The sequence below is a fragment of the Pteronotus mesoamericanus genome, unplaced genomic scaffold (assembly GCF_021234165.1).
Source record: "Pteronotus mesoamericanus isolate MK-2021 breed Mesoamerican mustached bat unplaced genomic scaffold, CSHL_Meso_final contig_25, whole genome shotgun sequence".
Classification (NCBI taxonomy): Eukaryota; Metazoa; Chordata; class Mammalia; order Chiroptera; family Mormoopidae; genus Pteronotus; species Pteronotus mesoamericanus.
The window spans coordinates 19,213,728-19,236,867 of NW_026555105.1; the positions used below are offsets into that span (position 1 = coordinate 19,213,728).

Below are 23,140 nucleotides of genomic sequence, written 5' to 3' on the forward strand. Positions count from 1 at the left end.
TAAGGGAGGCTCACCTCCTTACCCTAGCACATAACTTTTTTGGATTGGCCTGCACATTTTTTACCAACACGTAGAGCTTTACTGTTCTGTCCATCTGACAAAACCTTGCAACACTATCAATTTGCTGGTTGGTGACTTTATGATCCTACTCCTTTCTGTCCTTATCCTGACTGGGGATTGTCTTAAACATTGCCTAGGAATTTCCTAAGTAGAGTAATTCCTACTAGTATAATCTGACATAGGCTTCTCTACTTGTTCTTTCTTTCTTTCTTTTTTGTCGGTCTTAATTTCTTATTTCTTTCTCTTCTGAATGTTTGTTTCTTTGATTTTTAGTTGCTTTCCTTTACCTCCTTCTTCTTTCTTTACACTGTAACTAAGGGTCACTTGAAAAAAGGGATGAAATTTGTGGGTTGGGTCATGATGTTAGTATGATATTCTTTTCTAAAATGGAAAAATTCTATTTTCTAAGAACGATAGAAAGTTATGCTGTATTACTTGGTACTCTCTTTTATTCCCAAGTTTCATAAGCTCTACAAATAAGATTTAGTAGGAGAATCAAAATGAAGGAGGAGCTGTGGAACCAGGGATCTGTTGGCTCTTTCTTTCTGTTGCTCATCTTTGCTGTCCTCATTTGCCTTCACTTAAAGTCTTTGGGCTGTGCTAGAACCTCTCCCTCATAAATTTCACTTTCTTGTCTCCCATTCTTCCATGGTGCTTGGTTGGCTAAACTCTAATTCTGGCAAAAGTAGTTATCTGCTTCCTGTACATCTGCACCCTATCAGCTGAACATTGCTGGGGAAAAGCACAAAGCTAATCTGTACTATACAGATTAGGTCAGATGATGGTGATTGAAAACTCAAAGTATAGTGGCTTAAATAAGGTTGAGTTTCGTTTCTCAGAATCTAGATATGGGAGGTCCAGGACCGATGATTATGATGGCTCCATGATCATCAGGAGCCCAGGCCCCTTCTGTTTTTGTTCTGTGTGTGTGTGGTCTCCATTCTCAAGGCTGCCTCATGGTCCAGGATGGCTTCTCCAGCTACCTGTCTGTGTTCTCGGTAGCAGGAAGAAGAACAGAGAAGGACATGCCCTCCTCCTCCTTTTAGGATACTGCAGACGTTCCACACACTATATCTGTCCTAGTAACGCAGCACACCAGGCTTCAAAGAATCTGAGAAATGTGGTCTTCATTCTGAATGACCACGTGTCTAGTTAAAAATAGGGAGTTTTGTTTCTGAGGAAAGAAGAGGAGAAATGTTGGGAGATAAGTAACAGTCTCGTCCACATAAACTGACTGCACTCAGGTAAAAGTCATGACCACAAAACTCAAATGAGCACTGAGCATGGCTCCGAAATCCTGACCCTAAGATATTTTCCTAGTATATTGACTTTCCCACTCTCTTTCTAAATCTTCATCTACCTATCCAAACTTGAGTCTCAGTGATATCTGCCTTATATTTTATAGAGAGAATAGATATAGTCAGATGAAACTCCATTGTCTCATCATTATTGCCACCAGCTCACTTACATCTCTACCCATGCATGTTGTCTGCTTGCATGGCACTGTATAGGGAGCAGCTGCTCCGTGTGCCTTCTCTTCCATCCCTCCCCATCTTCTCAAGAGTTTTGCATTATCTGCTTTCTCTTGCATCTTAGAGTTAATGTGGCCAAAATAGAATGAATTCTTCCCACTTCCATTTTTGTTGCCACCTCAGTAAATGGCACCACTCAGTTGCTCAAGTCAAAATCTTAGGAATCATCCTAGATACTCGCTTTCTGTACTCCCATCCACAGTCGATCTGTGTCAGCTCTTTTTACGGAATATATCTTGAACCTGACCATTTTTTTTCCATCTCCAAGCCACCATCACTTCTTGGCTGGGAGACTGAAGTATCCTCTACACTGGTCTTTTGCTTCTATATTTTAAAATTGAATTGATTTAATAAAATAGCTGAAGTCATTGTACTATTTTACACTCCCACCAGCTGTGCATGAGAATTCCAGAGGCTTCATATTTCCTGCTTCTGTTCCTGCCCTCCTCTAGTCTATCTGTCCCACTGTGGGCAATGTGACCCTTATAAATCAGATTATTTACTCCTCTGCTTAAGCCCTCCAAAAGCTTCTCATATGAGCCAGCACGAAATGCAAGGTGTCCTAAGGAAGGATTTGACCGGTCCCGCCTGGAGTACAGCTTACCACTGCTGTAGTAAGTCTGTGATGGGCATCTCACTCCTGCACCTGTCTGGCTGGTGCTGGGAAGGAGCCATCTTCCAAGAGAAAAGGAAGAAGTGGCTGTTTGGGACTGACTAATTTTGGACTTTTAAAATTACATGCATTACCATTGCATCAGACACCTTTTCCTCCCAGGAATGGGGGGATACAGGAACCATGCAGTCTCTGCTGTCCTGTCATCCCCGTCAGGTCCCTCTTGGTGGCCCCTCCCCTTGAGGCTCCACGTTATTTCCATGGGGTGCAGCCTTGGTTACCTTGCCTTCTCCTGACTGGTTATCTTTCAGATTACCTCCGCCAGCTCTCAGACACTTAGAGGGCACCTTCTCTGCAGGACGACGCTGAAGGACTCCTCAGCACATTGCTCAGTGGAGTGATGGCTTCAGAGTTGACGTGGGCGTCCTTCCCAACAGGAAGGGAGATGTGACTGGTCACTAATGAAAGAGGTAATGAAGCTTTGAAGACAAGCTGCAAGTGGTGAAGCAACTTTATGACAAATGGGAAATGTATCTCTTTGTTGCTACATGAACAGCCTTTATAATCATTAAATTTACCTAAACTAAAGTAGTCCCTCTGTCTCTCTTACTTTTATGTCATTTTTGTCTTGGTTAGTGTTCCTGGGATTTTCTCTAGACTCTAGAGTGTGTCAAGTGTTTCCCAGCCCAGTTTCAGCTGTGGACACTGCTAACCTTCCTGGTTTTCTCCCCTGGGCCCTAGGAGTTAGAGACTGAAGGGCAAGGGAAGGCAGAGAAAACCATTTATTTGGGAAAAACTGCTTTAGATCTTTCTAACATTTTGGTTTGATGACACTGACTCACCTGCTTATCTCCTCATTTTATTCTCATATTTTACCAGAAGATTTCTTTTATGGACTTCTTTTTATAGCCTGTCAGTTAATTCTTTGCCTTCAGGTCTGACAGCACTTGGAGTTTTCGAAGACATCATTACCTATTAGAAGGCTTTGAACACTCATTCTTGGCCCATTCACTACTAAGATTATGTCATTCTGTGGGTATCATAAAAAAAAAAAATCCAAAATAGGGTAGCGTGGGATATTTTGGAGTCAGAAGGACTTTGGTTCAACTCCCCACTCTGTTGCTTAAGAGTTGTATGAACTTGCATAGTTACTTTATTCTTCTGTGCCTCGGTTTTCTCATGGAACATGGGTATAATAATAATAAAATGTTTACCTCACCTGGAGTCCAGTGAGATTATACTTGTAGAGTTTATTTAGCATTATGTATGGAACATAGTAAGTTCTTATAAAGTGAGAGCAATCACTGAATAATTTTGCTCCTAAAACAGGGGACATATATTAGGATGTTCTGAGGCTTTTATTGTGTGTCTGCCCTTCATGTCTTTTGACTCTTTCACTGACCTGCACGAATGCCTTTGGGAACCCCAGACTAGGAACCTCTTCCTCAGGTGCTGGCTTGGCCCAGGAAGGTTGGTTTCCGCTCCCAAGGTCCATCTTTTACTGAGGAAAACATTTGTTTTGGCTCTTCACCTTCATCCTCTCTTCAAAAGGCATTTTAAAACAAATTTTGATATTTTATTGTACTTTTTATGAAAAAAACACATTGTAAATCATTCAGACAATCCAATAGGTATCTATAATTGATCAGTTTCCCTCCTACCACTTTTTCGTAGTCCCCTAATTCCCTTTTATGAAGGCCAGACTTTTTGATAATTTTCTAATATGTGTTTTCAGAAATAATCTCTGTATATAGGGTAGTGTGTGTATTTATTTGACACTAACGGTTAAACACTATGCACACTGTTAATAGCTTTATTGAGGTATGTGTAATTGATGTACATATTTGAAGTGTACAGTCAAATCAAGATAGTGAATATATCACCCCTGAAATTTCTCTCATGTCCCTTTATAGTCCCTCTCTGATCCCCGATCCCCAAGCAACCATGGATTTTCCTGTCACACATTTTGACAAGTTGTATTTTCATTTTTATTAATTTAAAAACTACTTTTTTAATGTCCACTTTCATTTCTTCTTTGACCCATGGATTATTTAGAACTGGGTTATTTAATTTCCACATATTTGGGGATTTTCCTGAGATCTTTATGTTACTAATTTCTAATTCTGCTGTGGTCAGAGAATATACTTTGTATGACTTTAATTATTTAACTTTATTGAGACTTGTTTAATGGCTCAGCATATTATCTGTCTTGGTAGATATTCAGTGTATACTGGAGAAGAATATGTATTTTCCTGTTCTTGGGTGTAGCATTCTATAAATGCCAATCAATTCAGGTTGTTGTTCAAGTCTATAATGTCCTTGCTTTATATCTATGAAGTATCTTCTATCAAGTATCAAGTTCTATCAACTATTGAGGGAGGGGTATTGAAATTTCTGAAGATAATTATGGATTTGTCTCTTGGCCTCTTGCAATTCTATCATGTTTTGCTTCGTGTATTCTGAGGCTCTGTTAATAGGCAAATAAACATTTAGATTTTTTTTTTAATTTTTAAAGAAAAAAGAATAAAGAAGCTCTTTATCGATACAGAATCATCTCTGGGATATATTGTTAAGTAAATAAAAGCAAAATGGGGACTGATATAATAAACATTTAGAATTTTTATGTTCCCTTGATTGAGAGATCCCTTTATCATTATGAAATGACCTTCTTTGACTCTAGTAATACCTTTTGTTTTGAAATCTACATTGTCTAACATTACTGTAATCACTTTGGCTGACTCCCTTTTTCTTGAGAATAAAATTTCATATAGCATTAATTTTGCCATTTTAAAGTATACAATTTATGGTTTTTAGTGTATTCACAAGGTTGTGCAACTGTTGCCACTGTCTAATTCTACCACATTTTCATCTCTACCAAAAGAAACACCATACCCATTGGTGGTCACTCCACATCACTCCTCATTGTTTCCTCCCCCTGTCCATTGGCAAACATTACTGTAGCTCTGTGCCTGGATTTGCCTATTCTGGGCATTTTATGTTAATGTGATCATATAGTATGTGGCCTTTGTGTTTGACTTCTTTCACTAAACATAATGTTTTCAAGGTTTATTCATGTTGCATAATGTGTCAGTACTTCATTCCTTTTTTATGGTAAAATAATGTCAATCCGTGTAATACTACATATTAATAGAATATTGATTCTGTTACATTCCTCTTACTATTTCTAGGTCTACTTATATTTTCCATTTCTTCAGTCATATTTGGTAGTTTGTGTGTTTTGAGGACTTTGTTCATTTCAATCAGATTATCTTAATTTGTTGGCATGCAGTTCATATTCCTTTATAATCCTTTTATTTCTTTAAGATAGGTAGTAATACTTAGCAATTTTCCATCTTTCATTTCTGATTAGTAACTTGAGTCTTTCTTTTTTTCCTTGTCTAGCTAAAATTGAATTTTGAAGGAACCAACTTTTGTTTTCATAGATTTTTTAAAAAGATTTTATTTATTTTATTTTTAGAGAGAGAGAAGGAAGGGAGAAAGAGAGGGTAGAGAAACATCTATGTGTAAGAGAAACATGGACTGGTTGCCTTTTGCATGCCCCCAACTGGGGACCTGCTCACAACCCAGGCATGTGCCCTGAGCAGGAATCAAATCAACAACCTTTTGGTTTGCAGGCAGATGCTCAACCAACTGAGCCACACCAGCCAGGGCATCATTGATTCTTTTGATTTTCTATTCTCTATTTCACTTATTTATCTCTGCTCTAATCTTTATTATTTCATTCCTTCTGCTTGCTTTGGGTTTAGTTTGCCCTTCTTTCTCTAGTCCTTAAGGTAGAAGGTAATTTATTGATTCAAGATCTTTCTTATTTTTCTTGGTCTTTCTAAAAAAGGGCTTTATTTTTTTTTAGAGCAGTTTTAGTTTTACAGCAAAATTGACTTGAAAGCACAGAGAATTCCCAATATACCTCCTGCCGCCATACATGCACAACCTTCCTCACTATCTATCCCACACCAGAGTGGTATATTTGATGAACCTACCTTGATTCATTATTATCAACCAAAATCCATAGTTCACACTAGGGTTCTCTCTTGGTATACACTTTGTGGGTTTTGACAAATGTATAATAACTCGTATCCATTACGGTATCATACAGAACAGTTTCAGTGCCCTAAAATTAATCTGTGCTCTGCCTATTCATTTTTTACTTCCCCCAATCCCTAGCAACCACTGAATTTTTTTACAGTCTTCATATTTTTGCCTGTTCCAGACTGACAGAGTTGGAATCACACATTATGTGGCCTTTTCATATTGGCTTTATTCACTTAGTAATGTGCATTTAAAGTTCCTCCATGTATTTTTATGGCTTTGTAGCTCACTTCTTTTTACTACTGAATATAATTCCATTGTACGGATGTACTACAAGGGCTAAATGTATTTATCCGTTCACCTAATGAAGGACATCTTTGTTGCTTTCAGTTTTGGCAATTATGCGTAAAGCTGCTGTAACCATCTGTGTACATGGATTTGTATGGACATAAGTTTACAACGTATTTGTGTAAACACCAGGGAACATGATTGCTGGATAGATAATATGGTAAGATTATGTGTTTATGTTTAGTTTTGTAAGAAACTGCTGAGCTTTTCCAAAGTGGCTGCACTGTTTTATATTTTCACCAGCAGTGAATAAGAGTTCCTGTTCCACATCAGTGTCACCATTTGGTAATGTCAGTGTTCTGGGTTTTAGCCATCCTAGTAGGTGTGTAGAGGTATCTCTCTGTTTTATTTACAATTCCTTGATGCTTATTTTCATACATTTATTTGCTGCCTTTGTATCTTCTTTGGTGAGGTGTCTGTTTTGATTTTTTGTCCACTCTCTAATCAATTGTTAATTTTTAAAGATTTTATTTATTTTTAGAGAGGGGAAAAGAGGGAGAGAAATATCAATGTGTGGTTGCCTCTCACGCACCCCCAACTTGGGGGACCTGGCCTTCTACCCAGGCATGTGCCCTAGACGAGGAATTGAACCAGCAACCCTTTGGTTCATAGGCCAGCACTCAATCCGCTGAGCCACACCAGGCAGGGCAGGTTTTTAATTTCTTAATGCAGGATTTTAAGAGTTCCTTGTATATTTTGAATACCAGTCCTTTATGAGATGGGTGTTTTGCAAATAATTTCTTCCAGACTGTGGCCTATCTTCTCATTCTCTTAACTGTATCTTTCAGAGAGCCAAAGTTTTTAATGAAGTCCAACTTATCAATGCTATCTTTCTTGGATTGTGCTTTGGTGTTATACCTTAAAAAATCATTGCCAAACTAAAGATGATCTTGATTTTTCTCCTATGCTATCTTCTAGATTTCCATAGTTTTACATTTTATATTTAGATCTTTAATCCATTTTGAGTTAAATTTTGTGACAAGTGTAAGGTCTCTAGATTCACTTTCTTTTTCCCCTCACATGTAGATGTCCAGTTATTCCAGCACCTTTTGTTAAAAAGATGATCTTTCCTCATTGTATTACCTTTGCTTGTTTGTCAAAGAGCAGTTGATTTTATTGGGTTGGCCAAAAAGTTTTAGTTTTTTCTGTATGATGTATTTAACTTCATTCAAAACAATTTTGTTAGGTTGTATTGTGATGACTATCATATCAGTGTGCATTTAACAAAAAACTTATCAAAATTGGTGAATTTTTGTGCAGCCTTTTAATATTGAAGATGGAAGAAAATATGCAACATTTTTGGCATATTTTGTTTTATTGTTTCACAAGAAGGTGAATACTGAACTGAAACACCAAAAAAGATTTGTATAGTGTATAGAGAAGGTGCTGTGACTAATCAGACATATCAAAAGTGGTTTGCAAAAGTTTCTTGGTACTGTTGACATTTTGGCCAAATAATTCTTTGCTGTGGGGCTCTCTTATGCATTGGAAGATGTTTAGCTGCACCCCTGGCCTTTGCCCACTAGAACAGCCAATAGGGGGAGGTAAGCCGACATACTCAAAATACCCAAATCAATAAAGTTATTGGTGAAAATGAAAAATGTGTCTTATTTTACAGAAAAAAACCATATGGACTTTTTGGCCAACCCAATATTTGTGTGGATGTATTTTGGGGATCTCCGTTCTGTCCTATTCATCTGTAGGTCTATTCTTTTGCCGGTACTACACTGTTTTGATTATTGTAGCTTTATAATAAGTTTAGAAGTTGACTAGTGTCAGTCCATTCTTCTCCTTCAGTATGTGTTGGCTATTGCGAGTCTTTTTGTGTCTCCGTATAAAATTTAGAATCAGTTTGTCACTATGCACAAAATAACTTGCAGGGATAATGTTGTTGGGATTGTGTTGGGTTGGGAAGAACTGACATTTGACAATGTTGAGTCTTACTACCCATGAACATGGGCTCTCTCCACTTATTTAGCTTTTTTATTTCCTTAATGAGAGTTTTGTAGTTTTCTTCTGATAGATCTAGTATGTATTTTGTTAGATTTATACCTAAATATTTTATTTTGGGGGATTCTAAGGTAAATCTGTGTATAATTTCAGATTCCAGTAGTTAACTGCTGCTATATAGAATAGAAATTGACTTTTACACGTTAACCTTGTACTTTGCAATCTTCCTATAATTGCTTAACATATCTGAGGATTTTTTTTTGGAGGAGGGGTCAATTCTGTCAGATTTTCTAGGTAGACAATCATGTCAGCTGTGAACAAAGACATTTTTATTTCTTTTTTTCAATCTGTACACTTTTTACTTACTTTTTTGTTTTATTGCTAGGCCTTCTGTTGAGCAAAGTGGGACTTGTGCACATGGCCCCTTAATGCATGACCCAGCAATTAGTGTTGAAAGAAACAGGTTTGTATTTACAGGCATGAAACCTTGGGGATTGGGGGATGAGAGCGCTTCTGCTCAGAGCCCTGTTCTCCCGCAAGACCCAGAACTTCCCTTATTCCCCACCAGGCTACAAGCCAAAACCAGACACAGTAGTTCTCCACATTTTTATCTGTTCTTAAGCCAGCTGCACAAACAGGACTCCACCTCCTCTGGAAAGGACACTTGTGGGTTTCAAAGCTGCCATCCTCTCACAGCAGCTCTCCTTTTCAGGATCTGGGGTACAATTTCCTCTGCCTCCATGTAATAGTCTAGGAAAACATGCATCATTTTGCTCTGGATCATGGTGAAGTCTGGGAAGGCACAAGTCCCTAGAGAGCGGCTTTTCCGTATGTCCCAAGTTCCAAGAGTCCAGATAGAGTCTGGGTCTGTGAGGTAGGAGGTCAACATCTTGCAATCCAGAGACCTTGGTGGCTTCGGAGTCAGCTAGAGTGGGCACAATTTGAACAGCAGCATGTCATTCTCTTCTTCTTGGCTGCTGCTGCCAAGTCCCTCCTGGCTCATGGCTTCTTTCTCATGGTCATGCCCCTTTCTTACTAGCCCAGGTGGCATGGCCAAGTCCTCAGAGGAACAGATACAGCCCCTCCCTCACTATAGGCAGCATGGATGAATCTCTCTCACACGGCTGCCCTCTTCACTACAGACCGGCGTGGCTGCTTGTTGCTTTCTCACTACCCCATGGCAGACCAGCCCCCTTCTCTCTCTGCTCACCCTTAGTTTAGTTTAAATCCTGACCCAGAGCTTTCTATGTGACCTCCTAGCCAGCTCCTCCTACAATGTGCTGCATTTGCCAGTCTCCCCATGTCATTTACATTCTCTCAGCTGCCATCTTTTTTTGTCTTTTTAAAAATTTTATTTATTTATTTATTTATTTAAATGTTCAAATACATTTGTCTCCATTTTCCCAGTAACACTTTCCCCTGCCCCACCCACCCCCACCTCCCGCCCTCAGTCCTTCCTCACTTTGACTTTGTCCACGGGTCCTTTATTCCCATTCCTTGACCCTTCCCCTTTTCCCCATTCACCCACTCCCTCCTCCCCTCTCATTACTGTTGGTTTGTTTTCTTTCAATGTTGCTGGTTATATTTTTCTTGCTTGTTTGTTTTGTTGATTAGGTTCCACTTATAGGTGAGATCATATGGTATTTGTCTTTCACCCCCTGGCTTATTTTGCTTAGCATAATGCTCTCCAGTTCCATCCATTCTGTTGCAAAAGACAGTAGCTCTTTCTTTCTGCTGTATAGTATTCCATTGTGTAAATGCACCATAGTTTTTTTATCCACTCATTTATTGATGGGCACTTAGGTTGCTTCCAGCACTTGGCTGTTGTAAATTGTGCTGCTATGAACATTGGGGTGCAGTCTTTTGAATTGGTGTTTTGGGATTCTTAGGGTATAATCCCAGCAGTGGAATTGCTGGGTAAAGGCAGTTCCATTTTTAGCTTTTTGAGGGAATTCCAAACTGTTTTCCACAGTGGCTGCACCAGTCTGCGTTCCCACCAACTGTGCACTGGGGTTCCCTTTTCTCCACAACTTCACCAGCACTTGTTTGTTGATTTGTTTATGATGGCCGTTCTGAGTGGTGTGAAGTGGTATCTCACTGTGGTTTTAATTTGCATTACTCTGATGGCTAGCGATGCTGAGCATCCTTTCATATGTCTCTGGGCCCTGTGTATGTCCTCCTTGGAGAAGTGTCTGTTCAGGTCCTTTTCCCATTTTTTAATTGGATTATGTGTCTTCCTGGAGTGGAGTTGTGTGAGTTCTTCATATATTTTAGAGATCAAACCCTTATTCAGGGAATTATTAGCAAACATATTTTCCCATACAGTTGGTTCCCTTTTCATTTTGCTGATGTTTTCTTTAGCCGTGCAGAAGCTTCTTATTTTGATGAAGTCTCATTTGTTCTTTCCTTTATGTCCCTTGCTCTAGAGGACATATTGGTGAAAATATGGCTGTGTGGAATATCTGAGAGTTTCCTGCCTATGTTCTTTTCTAGGACTTTTATGGTGTCGCGGCTTGTATTTAAGTCTTTTATCCATCTTGAGTGTATTTTTGTTTAAGTTGGCGGTCGAATTTAATGTTTTTGCATGTAGGTGTCCAGATCTCCCAACACCATTTTTGTTAAAGAGGCTATTTTTACTCCATTTTATGCTTCTGCCCCCTTTGTCGAATATTAATTGACCATAGAGACATGGGTTCATTTCTGGGCTCTCTGTTCAGTTCCACTGATCTATGTGTCTGTTCTTATGACAGTACGAGACTGTTTTGATTACAGTGGCTTTGTAATATAGTTTGATGTCAGGTATTGTGATCTCTCCTACTTTATTCTTCTTTCTCAAAATTGCTGCCGCTATTTGGAGTCATTTATGGTTCCATGTAAATTTTTGAATTGTTGATTCTCTATCTGTGCAATACGTCATTGGTATTTTAATAGGGATCGCATTAAATCTATAAATTGCTTTGGGTAGTATGGACATTTTGATGATATTGGCTGCCATCTTTAGGGAAAGAGTTCCTGTGACACAGGCTTCCGGTGAGGGCCTTTGCCTTTGCTGGCTATGTCACCAGCCCCTGAATGCTTTCAGAGTCAGGTAGATACCTTTTGCTGGGGGTGGAGGTGGGGGTGGGAGGGTGCTGTGGCACAGCTATTAGCTCGTCTTTTTGTTATGCAAAGTTTCTTAAGCCATATCATCGACTTCCCCCATCCCCCAGTCAAGGTTTGTGGGGGGTTTTCTCCCATTTTCTGGCGACCCCCTGCTTTGCACCCCATTACACTTCCAATATAATGTTGGAAAGGAGTAATGTGTTCCTGGTCTTAGAGAGAAAGCTTCTCATTTCTTACTATTAAGTATGTCAGCTATACAGTTTTTCGTAGATATTCTTTCCAAGTTGAGGAAGTTCCCCTCTATTCCCTGTTTGCTTAGAGTTTTTATCATGTGTGTTGGATTTTGTCAAATACTTAGCATCTATTGTCTCAGCATGCACTTTTTCTTCTTTAGCCTGTTGATGTGATAGTTTACATTAATTGATTTCAAATGTTGAGCCAATCTTGCATGTCTAGAGTAAATCTCAATTGGTCTTGGTGACTTGGACTAGGATGATGGAGAGAAACAGACAGAGAAAGATGCCCTTGAGTCAGGATCAGTGGGACAGGATCTGTTTGTGAGAGAGGGAGGAATGAAGAACAATTCCCAAGTGTCTGGCTAGGAAAGCTGGGTGGATTGTACTGGTATTTACCAAGATGGGATTGACTCTGGGAGGTACTGGTTTGGAGAGAAATCAGGTCCTAAGGTTTCACAAAGGGCCGAAGGTAATAGTATGATTTGACCTTAATATTGTGGGGTGCTGCCCCTTACTGGGACGAAAGCCTGGTCTCTGGCCCTGCTTGGTCTGTCTAGTGTTGGTGTCCACAATCTGAGCTTTTTGGTTTCTGGAGCAGATATGTTATGCAGACACTGGACACAGGGCAAAGAGTCTCTGTCTGGTATAGAGATCACAGTTATATTTCTCAGCACCATTCTTGTAAACTTTTCTGGGATTCTTTCTATTTTCAGGTTCCCTGCATGGCTTGGCTTCTTTCTGACAGGCATTTGGCATGGCCTATTGTCACTGAGCTGGGATCTAGATTCTTTGCTGCCCTGTGCATGCTCTGTTCCATATATCTTTTAGCATTTGGTCTGTGTCTTTCATTTGTGACACGTAACATTGGGGACATTGTATTCTAGCTCCTGGGTGATTTTCATGTTTGGCCAGTGGGCAAAGGGAAGCACTTGGAGTTGGAGAGGGCAGGGCAGAGATGTGGAAAGAAAAGCCTTCATCATTGTGATGATTGCCCCTAGTGCACTAGGTAATTTAATCCTGGTTTTGCTGCCTCATCATTTACATTACTGATTTTTATGTCCCTAGTATGTATAGTGCTTTTACTTACTAAGTGCTTTTTGTATTTATCATGAATGTACCATGAAATTCCTATTTTGTACAAATTGAAGACAAGTGAGCCATTTTATGCATGAAAACAGGATAATTATTGAAGAGATGATTACAAAATGCCAAAAATCCCTATTCTTGATTTTCTTGCACTTGTTAATTCCAAGTAACATTGGTGAATTGCAAAGGGCAGTTGACAAGTTCAGAATACCCAACTTGGTTCCTTAATCACAAGGATGCCCTTGGCTCAGTATTTCTTCAGGAAGTTTCAGAGTGCTTTCATTCTCGAAAATTCCTTTGCATCAGATGTTCTGGGTTTAGTTTGCTGCCTGAAGGTTTCTCTGTGAGGAGATAAAACATAACTAATTATACTCTTAATGTATAAGCTGGCCATGCCAGCCAGCACACTCCATCTCCCTGGCCACGGCACTGCCCTAAGGCAGGGGACAGGGAACAAGTCAGCCGGGGGAGCCCAGGGAGCCCACCTCCATGTGGAGCCAAAGTAGAGCCTACCCAGAAGCGGTAGAGCCCAGAGATGGACTCTGGCGTCACTGCTCGTGTCCAGAATCAAGCCACCGCCAAAGCTAACACCATATGTGGGTGTTCAGTAACTACAATTTTAGTGTTGCTGTTGCTTAAGCTAGTTTGTGTTGTGCTTTCTGTCACTTGTTGCTGAAGAATAGTTGGCATTCATCTGATCCAATTTCTCAACTCAAGGCTGACTTAGAGAGGCCAAGTGATGTGTCCCAGGCCACTCAGAGCTATGGAGTGTAGGAGCAGGAGGCAGGGGACCAACACTGAGGCAAAGGCTGGTTTTACCACACTCTCCACTCTGGTCATTGATTTGGCCTCAGATACGGGACGTTTGGGGACTAAGTAAAAATGGGACTTTACAACTTCTGATTTTGAGCCAACATGAAAGAAGATACTGTTTTTTGGTCTGATACCATATTCATTAAGCATGTTTATTAAGAATGGAGCATCTAGCCCTGACCCATGGGGCTCATTTTGTTGGGCGTCGCCCCATGGAGCAAAAGGTTGCCAGTTTGATTTCCGGTTGTGGGTACAGTCCCCTGTCGGGATGTGTGTGAAAGGCAACCAATTGATGTTTTTCTCTCACATTGATGTTCCTCTTCCTCTCTTTCTTCCTCCATTCCCCTCTCTAAAAATAAATAAATAAAATCTTAAAAAAAAGAAAAGGAATGGAACATCTAAGGGTGACAATTTTAAACTATTTTACTCTCTCATACATCTTCCCTAGTTCTACCCTCATCATCTAGTGTTTTCCTGGTGAAAAATTTAAATAAACATCTAATTCTTTTAACTTTTTAAAGAAACCTCCAAGGGGAGGAAAAGGTTTGTTGCCCAGAATCTTTGTTTATTCTCTCTGGACTTGGCAACTGTCACAAATTTCCAGCTTTGGCTGTCTTGGTGCCACCGTCCCACCAATTCTTCCTATGTCTGACTTCCGGATGTGTTTGGGACACTACGGGGGATTCCAGCTTTTCAGACGGGTATGGAGCACTGGGGCTGCACCTTGCTCAGACTCCATGCATGTGTGCATTTTGCAAACCATATGGGCCTGGGGAGCTACCACCAAGACCCCTAAGGGGCTTTTTGTCCTGTTATATCCTGGATAACAAGTCACGGTAATTTGGAGAAGCAGGGAAACTGCCACATTCTCTTCCCTGAGTGTGCTGAGGAGTTTGTTGGGTGCTTGCAGCTCACAGTCCCATCCTTTCAGTCTGCCACCCAATATGGATACCTAGGGAGGCTTGGCCATCTACTCCATTGACCTGGGGAGCCCCAAGGAGGTTGGGTGTTTGTACTCACAGTTCTTGCATTCGGTGAAATCACTGACATCAATGTCACATGATTTTGCTTCTTTCAACTGTGAATGAACCAGCAGTTAGGTTTGTAGAGGAAACGCAGCAGGCCCGCCGATTTCCTCCACCACCTCCTCTTCTCCTCCTCCTCTGTCCTCCTGTCCTTCTCCCCCTTCTATGTCCTGGCCTTCTTTGGGCAGAACTCATTCTCTGCCTCCTCCCCGCCTGAGGCACTGTCCTATCCTGCTGCTGGGGTCTTCTGGGCCAGCGCAGATCTTGCATCCCCTTGCCTCTGGACTCCTGAAGGCTAATGTGTCTTGCCCACATCTCTCCCGGCCTCAGGCCAGAAGTGAGGAAAGGGCTTCTTCCTGTCTCCCCCGCAGTGACATAGACTTTTGTGACGGTGCCCTCCCCTTTCCTGTGACTTACATTCTCATTCAATTTAACTGTCAGCAGTTGAGAAATGACGTCGTCCAAGGGCAGAGGGACAGGGAGAGGCAAAATATCCGTGACCCTGGGAAAGATACAAGGGGAGAACTGTATGATTTTGCATTTCTGGATTTTGCCCAAACAGTGGCGATAGCCCCTCGGTCGATGGTACAGCTGCAGTGATGTCCTGCTGCTTGAATTTTGCAACCACCTGAGCCCTTTCACCTTCAGTTTTGGTCATGAAGGAAGATGCAAAGATACCTGGGAATATTTCCAAAGCCAGACATCTGACCAGCGTTCCCAAATGGAAAACTTTATCCTTCAGATACCGTGCACTTCGTTGAGCACACTGGTGGGGGACGTTCCATATCGGAGTAGGGTACAAAGTTAATTGGGAAAACAACTATTCCTTGTTAAGGGACTGGTTAAATAAATTATACTGCATCTTCATAATGGGGTTGCAGGTAGATTTAACCTAAGAAGAAGCTATTTACTGATGCAACTGATTCCAAGCCATTTTTAAAAATGTGAAACAATTGGAGTGCAGGTATTTTGTGATATGTGCCCGTTTCTTTGTGTATGTACATGCATTTTAGTTGCCTGTGCAAATAGTACCTCTGAAAGCCAACCAAAGGGCCTGGATTCATTGGTTGCTTCCAGGGAGTGTAATTAGCCAGCTGGTGTACATGGGTGGACGGGAGACGTCACTGTATGGCTTTGTGTATCTTCTGAATTTTGACCAAGATGACTACATTGCTTATGCACAAAACAACAAAATACAAGTGTGCCTAGCCGGTAAGATGCAGGCCGAGAGGGGGAAGGCTGTTCTGAAACAGAGTAGGCTGTTCCCCAGCAGTGACCCCTGCCTGGGCATCTGTTGATTGGTCATTGAAACCATTGAGGTGGCTGAGCTAATCTATGAGGGTATCCCGCCCCCCCACCCTCGCCGTGTACCAGTGGGGACATTCTGGTACACAGGCCCACTGATCCAGAAAATGAGAAAAATGGTCTCACGTACGTCTTTAGCAACTGAAGGTACACTTTGTTGACCTTGATGTTCTTGTCCTGGACTTCGAGGTTGACGCATTGGGTGTCATTTGTGGAAATGCCAATTTTCAGAGTCACGTCTCCATTCACTTGAAATCCCAGGAGGCTGATTACAGGTCCTAGTAGGCTGCGGACAGCAAGATACAAGTGAAACCAGACCTGACTGCAAGATAGTGCTCGGTTAAAGCGATGGGCATTTTGGGAGTGAGCCTCACGAGTTTTCCAGGTTACTGGAGAGAGAAAGATTGGTGCTTCCCAAAGAGCAAGGCAGTCCCCTGTACACAGGATTCAGAGCCTGGTTCATGGCAGGCATTCCATTAAACATGGAAAAATCCCTCCCCTGAGCAAACTCGAGGAGGGCTTCCTTCGCCAGAGGCACCAGGCTGCCTTATATCTAGATGCCCATTACGGGTTCACGCTTGTGCCTAGCACTCTGGCTGTCTACTGTGTGGGTGGCAGCATAAGAAAGACCCTCCGTTTACCAGAGCCTGGCCTTATTAACATCGAATGTTCTGGAGAAGATGAATGACTCTTCCTGCCACTGCTAATGTACTGGTCACCAACGAGGGGTCTGGAGGCAGGATGCCTGGAATCAAATGCTTTCACTACCATATTTCAGCAGGGTGGCTTTGAGCAAGGTTGGTAACAGGCTTGTTGGTCTCAGTTGGTTTCCTAATCTTGAGACAGGACCACTTCCCTGATGAGGTGGTCAGGAGGTTTCAGGAAGGCGAGAGCGCCTCGGTTAAGTGCCCGTGTGGAGCTGGGTCGGTGAGGGGTATCAGTGCTGTGTGTGTCAGTGCAGAAGCCTTCTTCTTCCCAGTGTGGAGTCCTGCCCCTCTCCTGTCTTCATGTGTGCCGCGGGCTTATACTGTTAACCTGCGTTTCCCCCAGGTGTTGACTGTCACGGACAGGGACCGCTTTCTGTCATCCCTCTGTGCCCAGGTTGGTATCTGGTACAGAGTAGTGTTTATTAACTGCCTATCAGGTGGATCGATGAACGTGTGCGCGCACGCATGTTTAAATTCTGGTAGCTTGCTGGGTGCTATTAAACATCTCTCTCTCTCCCAGCTGCGCAGGACAGCGTTTGTAACAGCAGGCTGATTCTCTTTAGAGAGTGCAGATCACTTGGTAGGTACACTTCCTGAAATACCAGCGCTGTCAGTGCGAGATAACGCTCTGCGTGGTTCCTCTCTCCATTGGCCATCTGTATAAATGTGCATCTTTCACAAGGAAATGTGGATTTCTGGCTTTGTTAACACTCTTTGAGTGTAGCGCTTTATGGGGTCATTGTCTTGCCCTGGTCCTCTGGGCTGAGGAGAGGGACAGCTGTGCCTGGTGCCTAATTTACCCCATCCTCAGACATCCTTCCTTACTCTGTGCTGTCCCTGCCTGGCCCTGGGACACTGGATATTAAGGGTCTGGTCCAGGCCAACCCAACTGACTGACTGGGGGACAGTCTCACCCTTTTCCACCGATCAAGGCAGTAGTCGCAGCTTGGACGAGGATCTCGTCGCCTGTCATCGTTGACATCATGTTCTCCACAGTTGCTTTTTGAACCTCTAATCTGCAAAGTGACAGCACCCAGGGTGAGTCCTGGCTCAAGGATTCAGCCCGAGCTGCAGGAGAAATGCCTCTGAAGCAGCCAGTTAGCAACCTGCTAACCCATCCATCCCCTGGATTACCCAGTCCTGTTCCCTGCCCAGTATTTAGACTCAAGTTGCATTCACATTACCACACAAAGGGCAGAGTTTTAGCAGAGCTGGAGTATTGCTTTGTGAAAACATGGTTGTCTCTTTCCATGGGATTATGGGAGGACGAACTTCAGTATCCCCGAACATAAGCTTTGTCTTGTGGCATACCTTAGGGTCAAGGAAGCACTTACCCTAGCAAGAGTTCTTTCAGGTTAATATTTCCCAGCATGCCCGAGAGCGCATCAGTGATGCCACCTGGCACCACACTCTTCAGGATGCCCTCGGTGGATTCTTTGAGCTTGCCGACTTGGTCGAGCACACCACTTGCGGGCACGGTGACTTGGTTGAGCACACCACTCAGGGGCAGGGGGGCATTAGGGAGAAGAGAAGTGTCACCTCGTTTTGCAGGATCCCTCCTTACGCTGTTGCCTAGTAGGCTTCCCACGACCCCTTGGGCGGAGGGTATCAGGTTACTGACAGTATCAGTGGCTTTGGAGAGCAATGGAGGTGGGCGCTTTGAGGGCTTGCTCGTGCTCCCCTTGTCCTGGGGACCACTCTTGCCACCTCCACCGAGGAGATTGAGCGGGGAAGCGATGTCTAACACCGACAGCAGGTCCAAGTTGGACACCGTTTCTAACACAGTCCCAAGCACCCCGGCCAGATCCACCTCTGCACACATCAGCATCTTCTCAATCTGTGGGGGCAGGGTGCTGTTCAGATCTGTTAATGGCAAAGAGACAGGTTGTTACCTTTAGCTGCCCAGCTGGTGCAGCCAGAGGAACCGTCCCAGCTGGATGGCCAGCACTGAGGAATTGTGGGGCCCACAGGCACTCTGCCTCCTGCCCCTGGACACACCAATCCCTGCTCTGTTCTCCCTGAGGATAGCCTGGCCACCTAGAAATATCCTCGTCCCTGTTAAGATTTAACATTCGTTAGCACGTTCCTGAGTCTAGCCTGGTTTGAGTATGTTACTTTGAAGTAAGCTGGGTATGGAATGGAAGGATCATGTTTAGCTTTTGAGCCCAGTAGCCCAGAATATAATATAGACTGGGCTCTGCCCCTTGACTGCTGAGTGAATAAGGCAGCAGTTTCTCTTTCCTGAACCCCAGTCTCTGCAACTGCATAATAGGGTCTACAGTGTGGGTCACTGGGTGCTGGATGAAATGAGTGAGTGGCTTTTTAAGTGCCAAGTAGGCAGGAGGTAGGTGAGGGAAATGGTGGAGCTGACAGGTCTGGAGTTTCCTGGTTTCCATCTGGGTGAGTTTGAATAAGGCGTTTCCTTCTGTAGGCCTCATTTCCCCCTTGTGTAACCTTGGGAGGTCCTGCCTGTTGACATGCTGCCTCTACTGGACCTCCTGCAGCATTGTTATCATGAGGGTGGAGGAGGTGCTAACCATGGGCTTGCCTCCACACTGGAGAGAATCAAGTCAGAGACCTGGGTCTCCGAAGATGGTGGCGAAGGGATTAAGGTCAGAAGCCAAGTAGCAGAGCTCTGAAGTCACAGGGTTCTATCCTGTCATGCTCCTCTTGAAGTCTTGGGTGGGGGAAGAAACTCAGAAGAGCTGTCACACCTGGAGGGTGAACATCCTTGACTGCCTAGCAAGGAAGTGAATTGGACTGAGGGACAAGATTCTTGGCCCAGTAGAGTAGCAGGAAGAAAAAGCCTAGTTATATCAGCCCCTGTCAAGGTGCTCGGCCACAGCTTTCAGAGCTTTTCTGCTGCTTCCTGTGCCCAGGGCTCCTCAATCTGGAGGAGCCTTGCCTGTGTAGGGTGATATGGAGGCACCTCCATCCCCGGTATATGTCTTAGAGAATGTCTTGCACACGCGAACCTGGAGACCCGCACAAGAGTGTTTAGGTGAACATTGCTTAGAGTAGCACACAACTGGACAAAAACAAAGTTGATGTGTAAATCATGAAGGATTCATCAGGTAGAATATTTCAATGAAATGGACAAAAATTTCTCATGGAAAAATCATGTCACAAATGTGAGTATGAGAGCCAATTCAAGCAGGCCTTCATTTGAGAAATTTATAATATGGTGCACAGATTTTTAGAATGAGTAGCCACATGACATAACAAGAAGGAATAGGCAAGGGAAAAATGATCAGGCTAGAAGCTTCCTTTGGTTGGGAGGTAGTGGAGGTGGGATGGATATCGAGCTTAGTGGGAGTCTTAGCGCCTTCAGCCCTATCTTGGTTTTATTCTTAAAGTAGATGTTGGTTACAAAGGTGTTTGCTCTGTATATCTTTTCAGTTTTTGAATGTTTGACAATGAAATTAATGACCACCACCGCCAAATACTGCTTAATGTGTACACAGCTCTCCTTTTCACCACTGTCTGAACTTTTCTGTATATTTGAAGTAATTTGTAATAAGGCAGGATGATTAGAAGAGTGGAGCACATGTTCCTAGAAGCAAAGCAGTGGTGGGTGAGCTGTGAGGCTGGGCCCTGTGGTTCATAGGCAGGCCCTGACTTTCTGTCACCCTGTCCTGTCATGCTGGAAGGCCGACCTAGGCCATGGCTTCATGGCCGTTAAGGGATGCATGAGGACTTTCCTGCTGGCCTTTGTTTGCTGATGAGTATTATTCCCTTCTCATTCCCCACATTGAGTCACTTCTTTGCTAAGTCTTGCAATTCCTGACTCCTTTGCCCTCTTGCCCTGGGAATTGCTAAGGGACAGAATTCCACATCTGAGAAGGGAGTTGAAGCATGAATCTGGTCAAGGCATTTTGAGATCGTCCTGGATTTCTTATTTTCTGGCTCCTGGGCAACACGTTTGGTGCTTTAAGCACCCATGGGTGTCTGGGCCAAGCTCTAGGGCCCAGCACTGAGAAGCTGTGAGATTTTCTGGCACAGTCCAGGTGATAAGAACCATATAAAAGGTAGGCGAGCAGAAAGGTTTCTGGGTCCAAGAGCTTCTCCAAGCTTGCTTTGACATGTGCTACCCAATGTGTGGACTGCGGACAAGCAGCCTCAGCATCATCTTGATCTTACTAGAAAACCAGTACTGCTTTGGCTGGGGAGCTCAGTTGGTTAGAGCATCGTCCTGATACGCCAGGGCTAAGGGTTGATTCCCTGGTTAGGACACATACAACAATCAACCAACGAATGCATAAATAAATGGAATAATAAATTAATGTTTCTGTTTCTCTTTCCCCCTTCCCCTCTCTCTGTAAAATCAATAAATAAAAATTGAAAGAAGAAAGAAAACCAGTACTACTGTGGTACTGCTACAGCAGGCCTGGAAGTGGGGCCAGGAGGCTGTTTTGTTAACAAGCTTTTGAAGTGATTCTGATACGACCTCCTCTCTGAGAACAATTTGATCAGAAGGAATAACTAGCCTTTTGTCTTGGAAATGAGAAGCATGTGTGAGGGCTGTGAAAGTTAAATGTGTACAGGTAGAACAGTTCTTACTTACAGTCATCGAGTGTGCTGCTAGACGTGAAGTCATTGGCTGCAGGGGTTGTCACAGCTGGTTGTTTTCTAAAGTAAGAGCCACCTGGAATTTGGGGAATTATGATGGGCTGTCTCACTTCTAGAGGGAATCTTCTGGCAGAAATGTTTGGCAGCGAAGAAGGAATCAGCAGGTAAAGCGCTTCTGCCTGGAGAGCCAGTGTGATGGCCAGGGCCCAGAGGGTCAGCATCTTGGCAGCCAATATCTGCAAAGGAGGGCTTCGTCAGACACCAATTCACGACAGGCTACAGGACTGCCGGGATGTTTGTACTGGATGTGCACGCAAGATCCTAGCTCTTGTAGGAAGGTGCCAGTCACATTGTAGATATTGTAGTTTGCATAGTGTATTCAAGGGGCAATGTTTCAGCACATGGCAGTCAATATCTCAATAAGGGCCTCTATTGACTTCTATTTCACCTTTGCATAAAGGTGTCTATGGGCTGGTGGCACCATTTGAGTACAGGCTACACCCTTACCTTCAGGGTCCCACATTCTCCTGCCAGTCTTCCTGACTCAGACATCCTTGGAGTGCTCTGAGTCACCGTCTGGGGAATTGGACAGTTTTGAATGATCCAGCTACAGGTGTTACCTCTCCAGTGGTGGTCAGTGTCTCTTCCTGTTTCTGGTCAGGTGATATACAGCAGTATCTTTGTTGGTGTGAGCTTACCAAGGGCCCACTCCTTTGTGGCATATTAATGGATATCAACTGCTTTAAAGTCTCTGCACAACCTCAAGAGGGAAGGCCTGTGTCCTCATTATTCAGATGGTGAAACTGATATAGAGGGGGCAGTTACGTTTGCCTGTGCCCAATGTCCAGCCCCCTGGTAGTTTTACCAGTTAGGACTAAACCTCCCAATTAGATATTCCCAGGCTTGACACCTGGCACCTGGCACCTCTTTGGTTATTGGGTTGTCCTGTCATTTTAACTCAGTGTGCAGAGGCCAGAGTTATCTCCCTGTGTGACCATCTGAGGTCCACTGTCTTTTTAAGCCCGTTCTTCTGCTTCGGAAAAGCACTGGCATGGTTCAATGGTGGCATTAGCCAGTTTACACTATTGCATTAGTGTTTGGCCCAAAATGGGCTCCTTGTGTATGAAGGGAATGGCTGTGTTAACCAGGTCATCCACCTTCTGAGGCCCCTTCTGTGTGCAGGGCAACGTGTGGCCCACAGGTCATGTGGTCTCTTTCTCTCCTCTGGGGTTGAGCAGCCGTAACTGGAGTGATCGTATAAATGTGTGTACTCAGCTCTACCTATGTTGGTTGGGTCCGTCCAAACATATGTACTTACTGAGCACTGGTCAGTCTGCGAACATCTGTAACATCTTCTATACCGTCCCAGCAAGTCCAGGCACTAGGTAGTGCTATTACTCCTCTTTCCAGCAAAGGCACAGAGCTGGCTTCACTCCCAGACAGGAGAGCCCCGTTCGGCTCTGAGCTCAGCTGTGTGACTCAGTGGAGGCCTCTTCCTTTCCTGACTGTCGTGTTCCTCCCTTACCGTGACTCTCGAGGTCTGTTTGTCTCTAACACTTTGGGTGCATGGAGGCTTGTGTTTAGGGCCTTTGCCCTCAGTGAAGCAAGTAGTCTCTGGAGTTCTGTGTTTGGATTTTTTTCTCCAGACAAGTGTTATAAAATCGGGCTTTGTCAACCTTTGTTGTTGCCATGGGTAGGTAGGCGTTGACTACATCCAGCTGCCTGCTATTTTCCAGCATCGCCA

At 43.4% G+C, this 23,140-nt stretch overlaps 2 protein-coding genes across 4 annotated transcripts in view; one reads left to right on the plus strand and one right to left on the minus strand.

Annotated features, from left to right (window-relative positions):
- Positions 1 to 3,140, plus strand: part of CDK5RAP1 (CDK5 regulatory subunit associated protein 1) — a 29,802-nt gene extending 26,662 nt beyond the window's left edge. The window contains exon 14 of one of the 3 annotated variants that reach the window (XM_054573884.1): positions 2,517 to 3,140. In XM_054573884.1, coding sequence (XP_054429859.1) covers positions 2,517 to 2,606 — 90 coding nt within the window. In that variant the 3' untranslated portion in view covers positions 2,607 to 3,140. The remainder of the gene's footprint in view (positions 1 to 2,516) is intronic. The other 2 variants (XM_054573882.1, XM_054573883.1) reach the window with 2 other exon arrangements.
- An 11,620-nt stretch (positions 3,141 to 14,760) lies between these two features.
- On the minus strand, positions 14,761 to 21,617 carry LOC129070926 (vomeromodulin-like). Its single transcript, XM_054574151.1, has 6 exons — positions 21,392 to 21,617; positions 18,162 to 18,690; positions 17,742 to 17,843; positions 16,251 to 16,406; positions 15,233 to 15,317; positions 14,761 to 14,868 (listed from the first exon to the last, which is right to left on the minus strand). Exons 1-6 carry the CDS (start codon positions 21,615 to 21,617, stop codon positions 14,761 to 14,763), a joined length of 1,206 nt encoding a protein of 401 aa, XP_054430126.1.
- Positions 21,618 to 23,140: the final 1,523 nt, after the last annotated feature.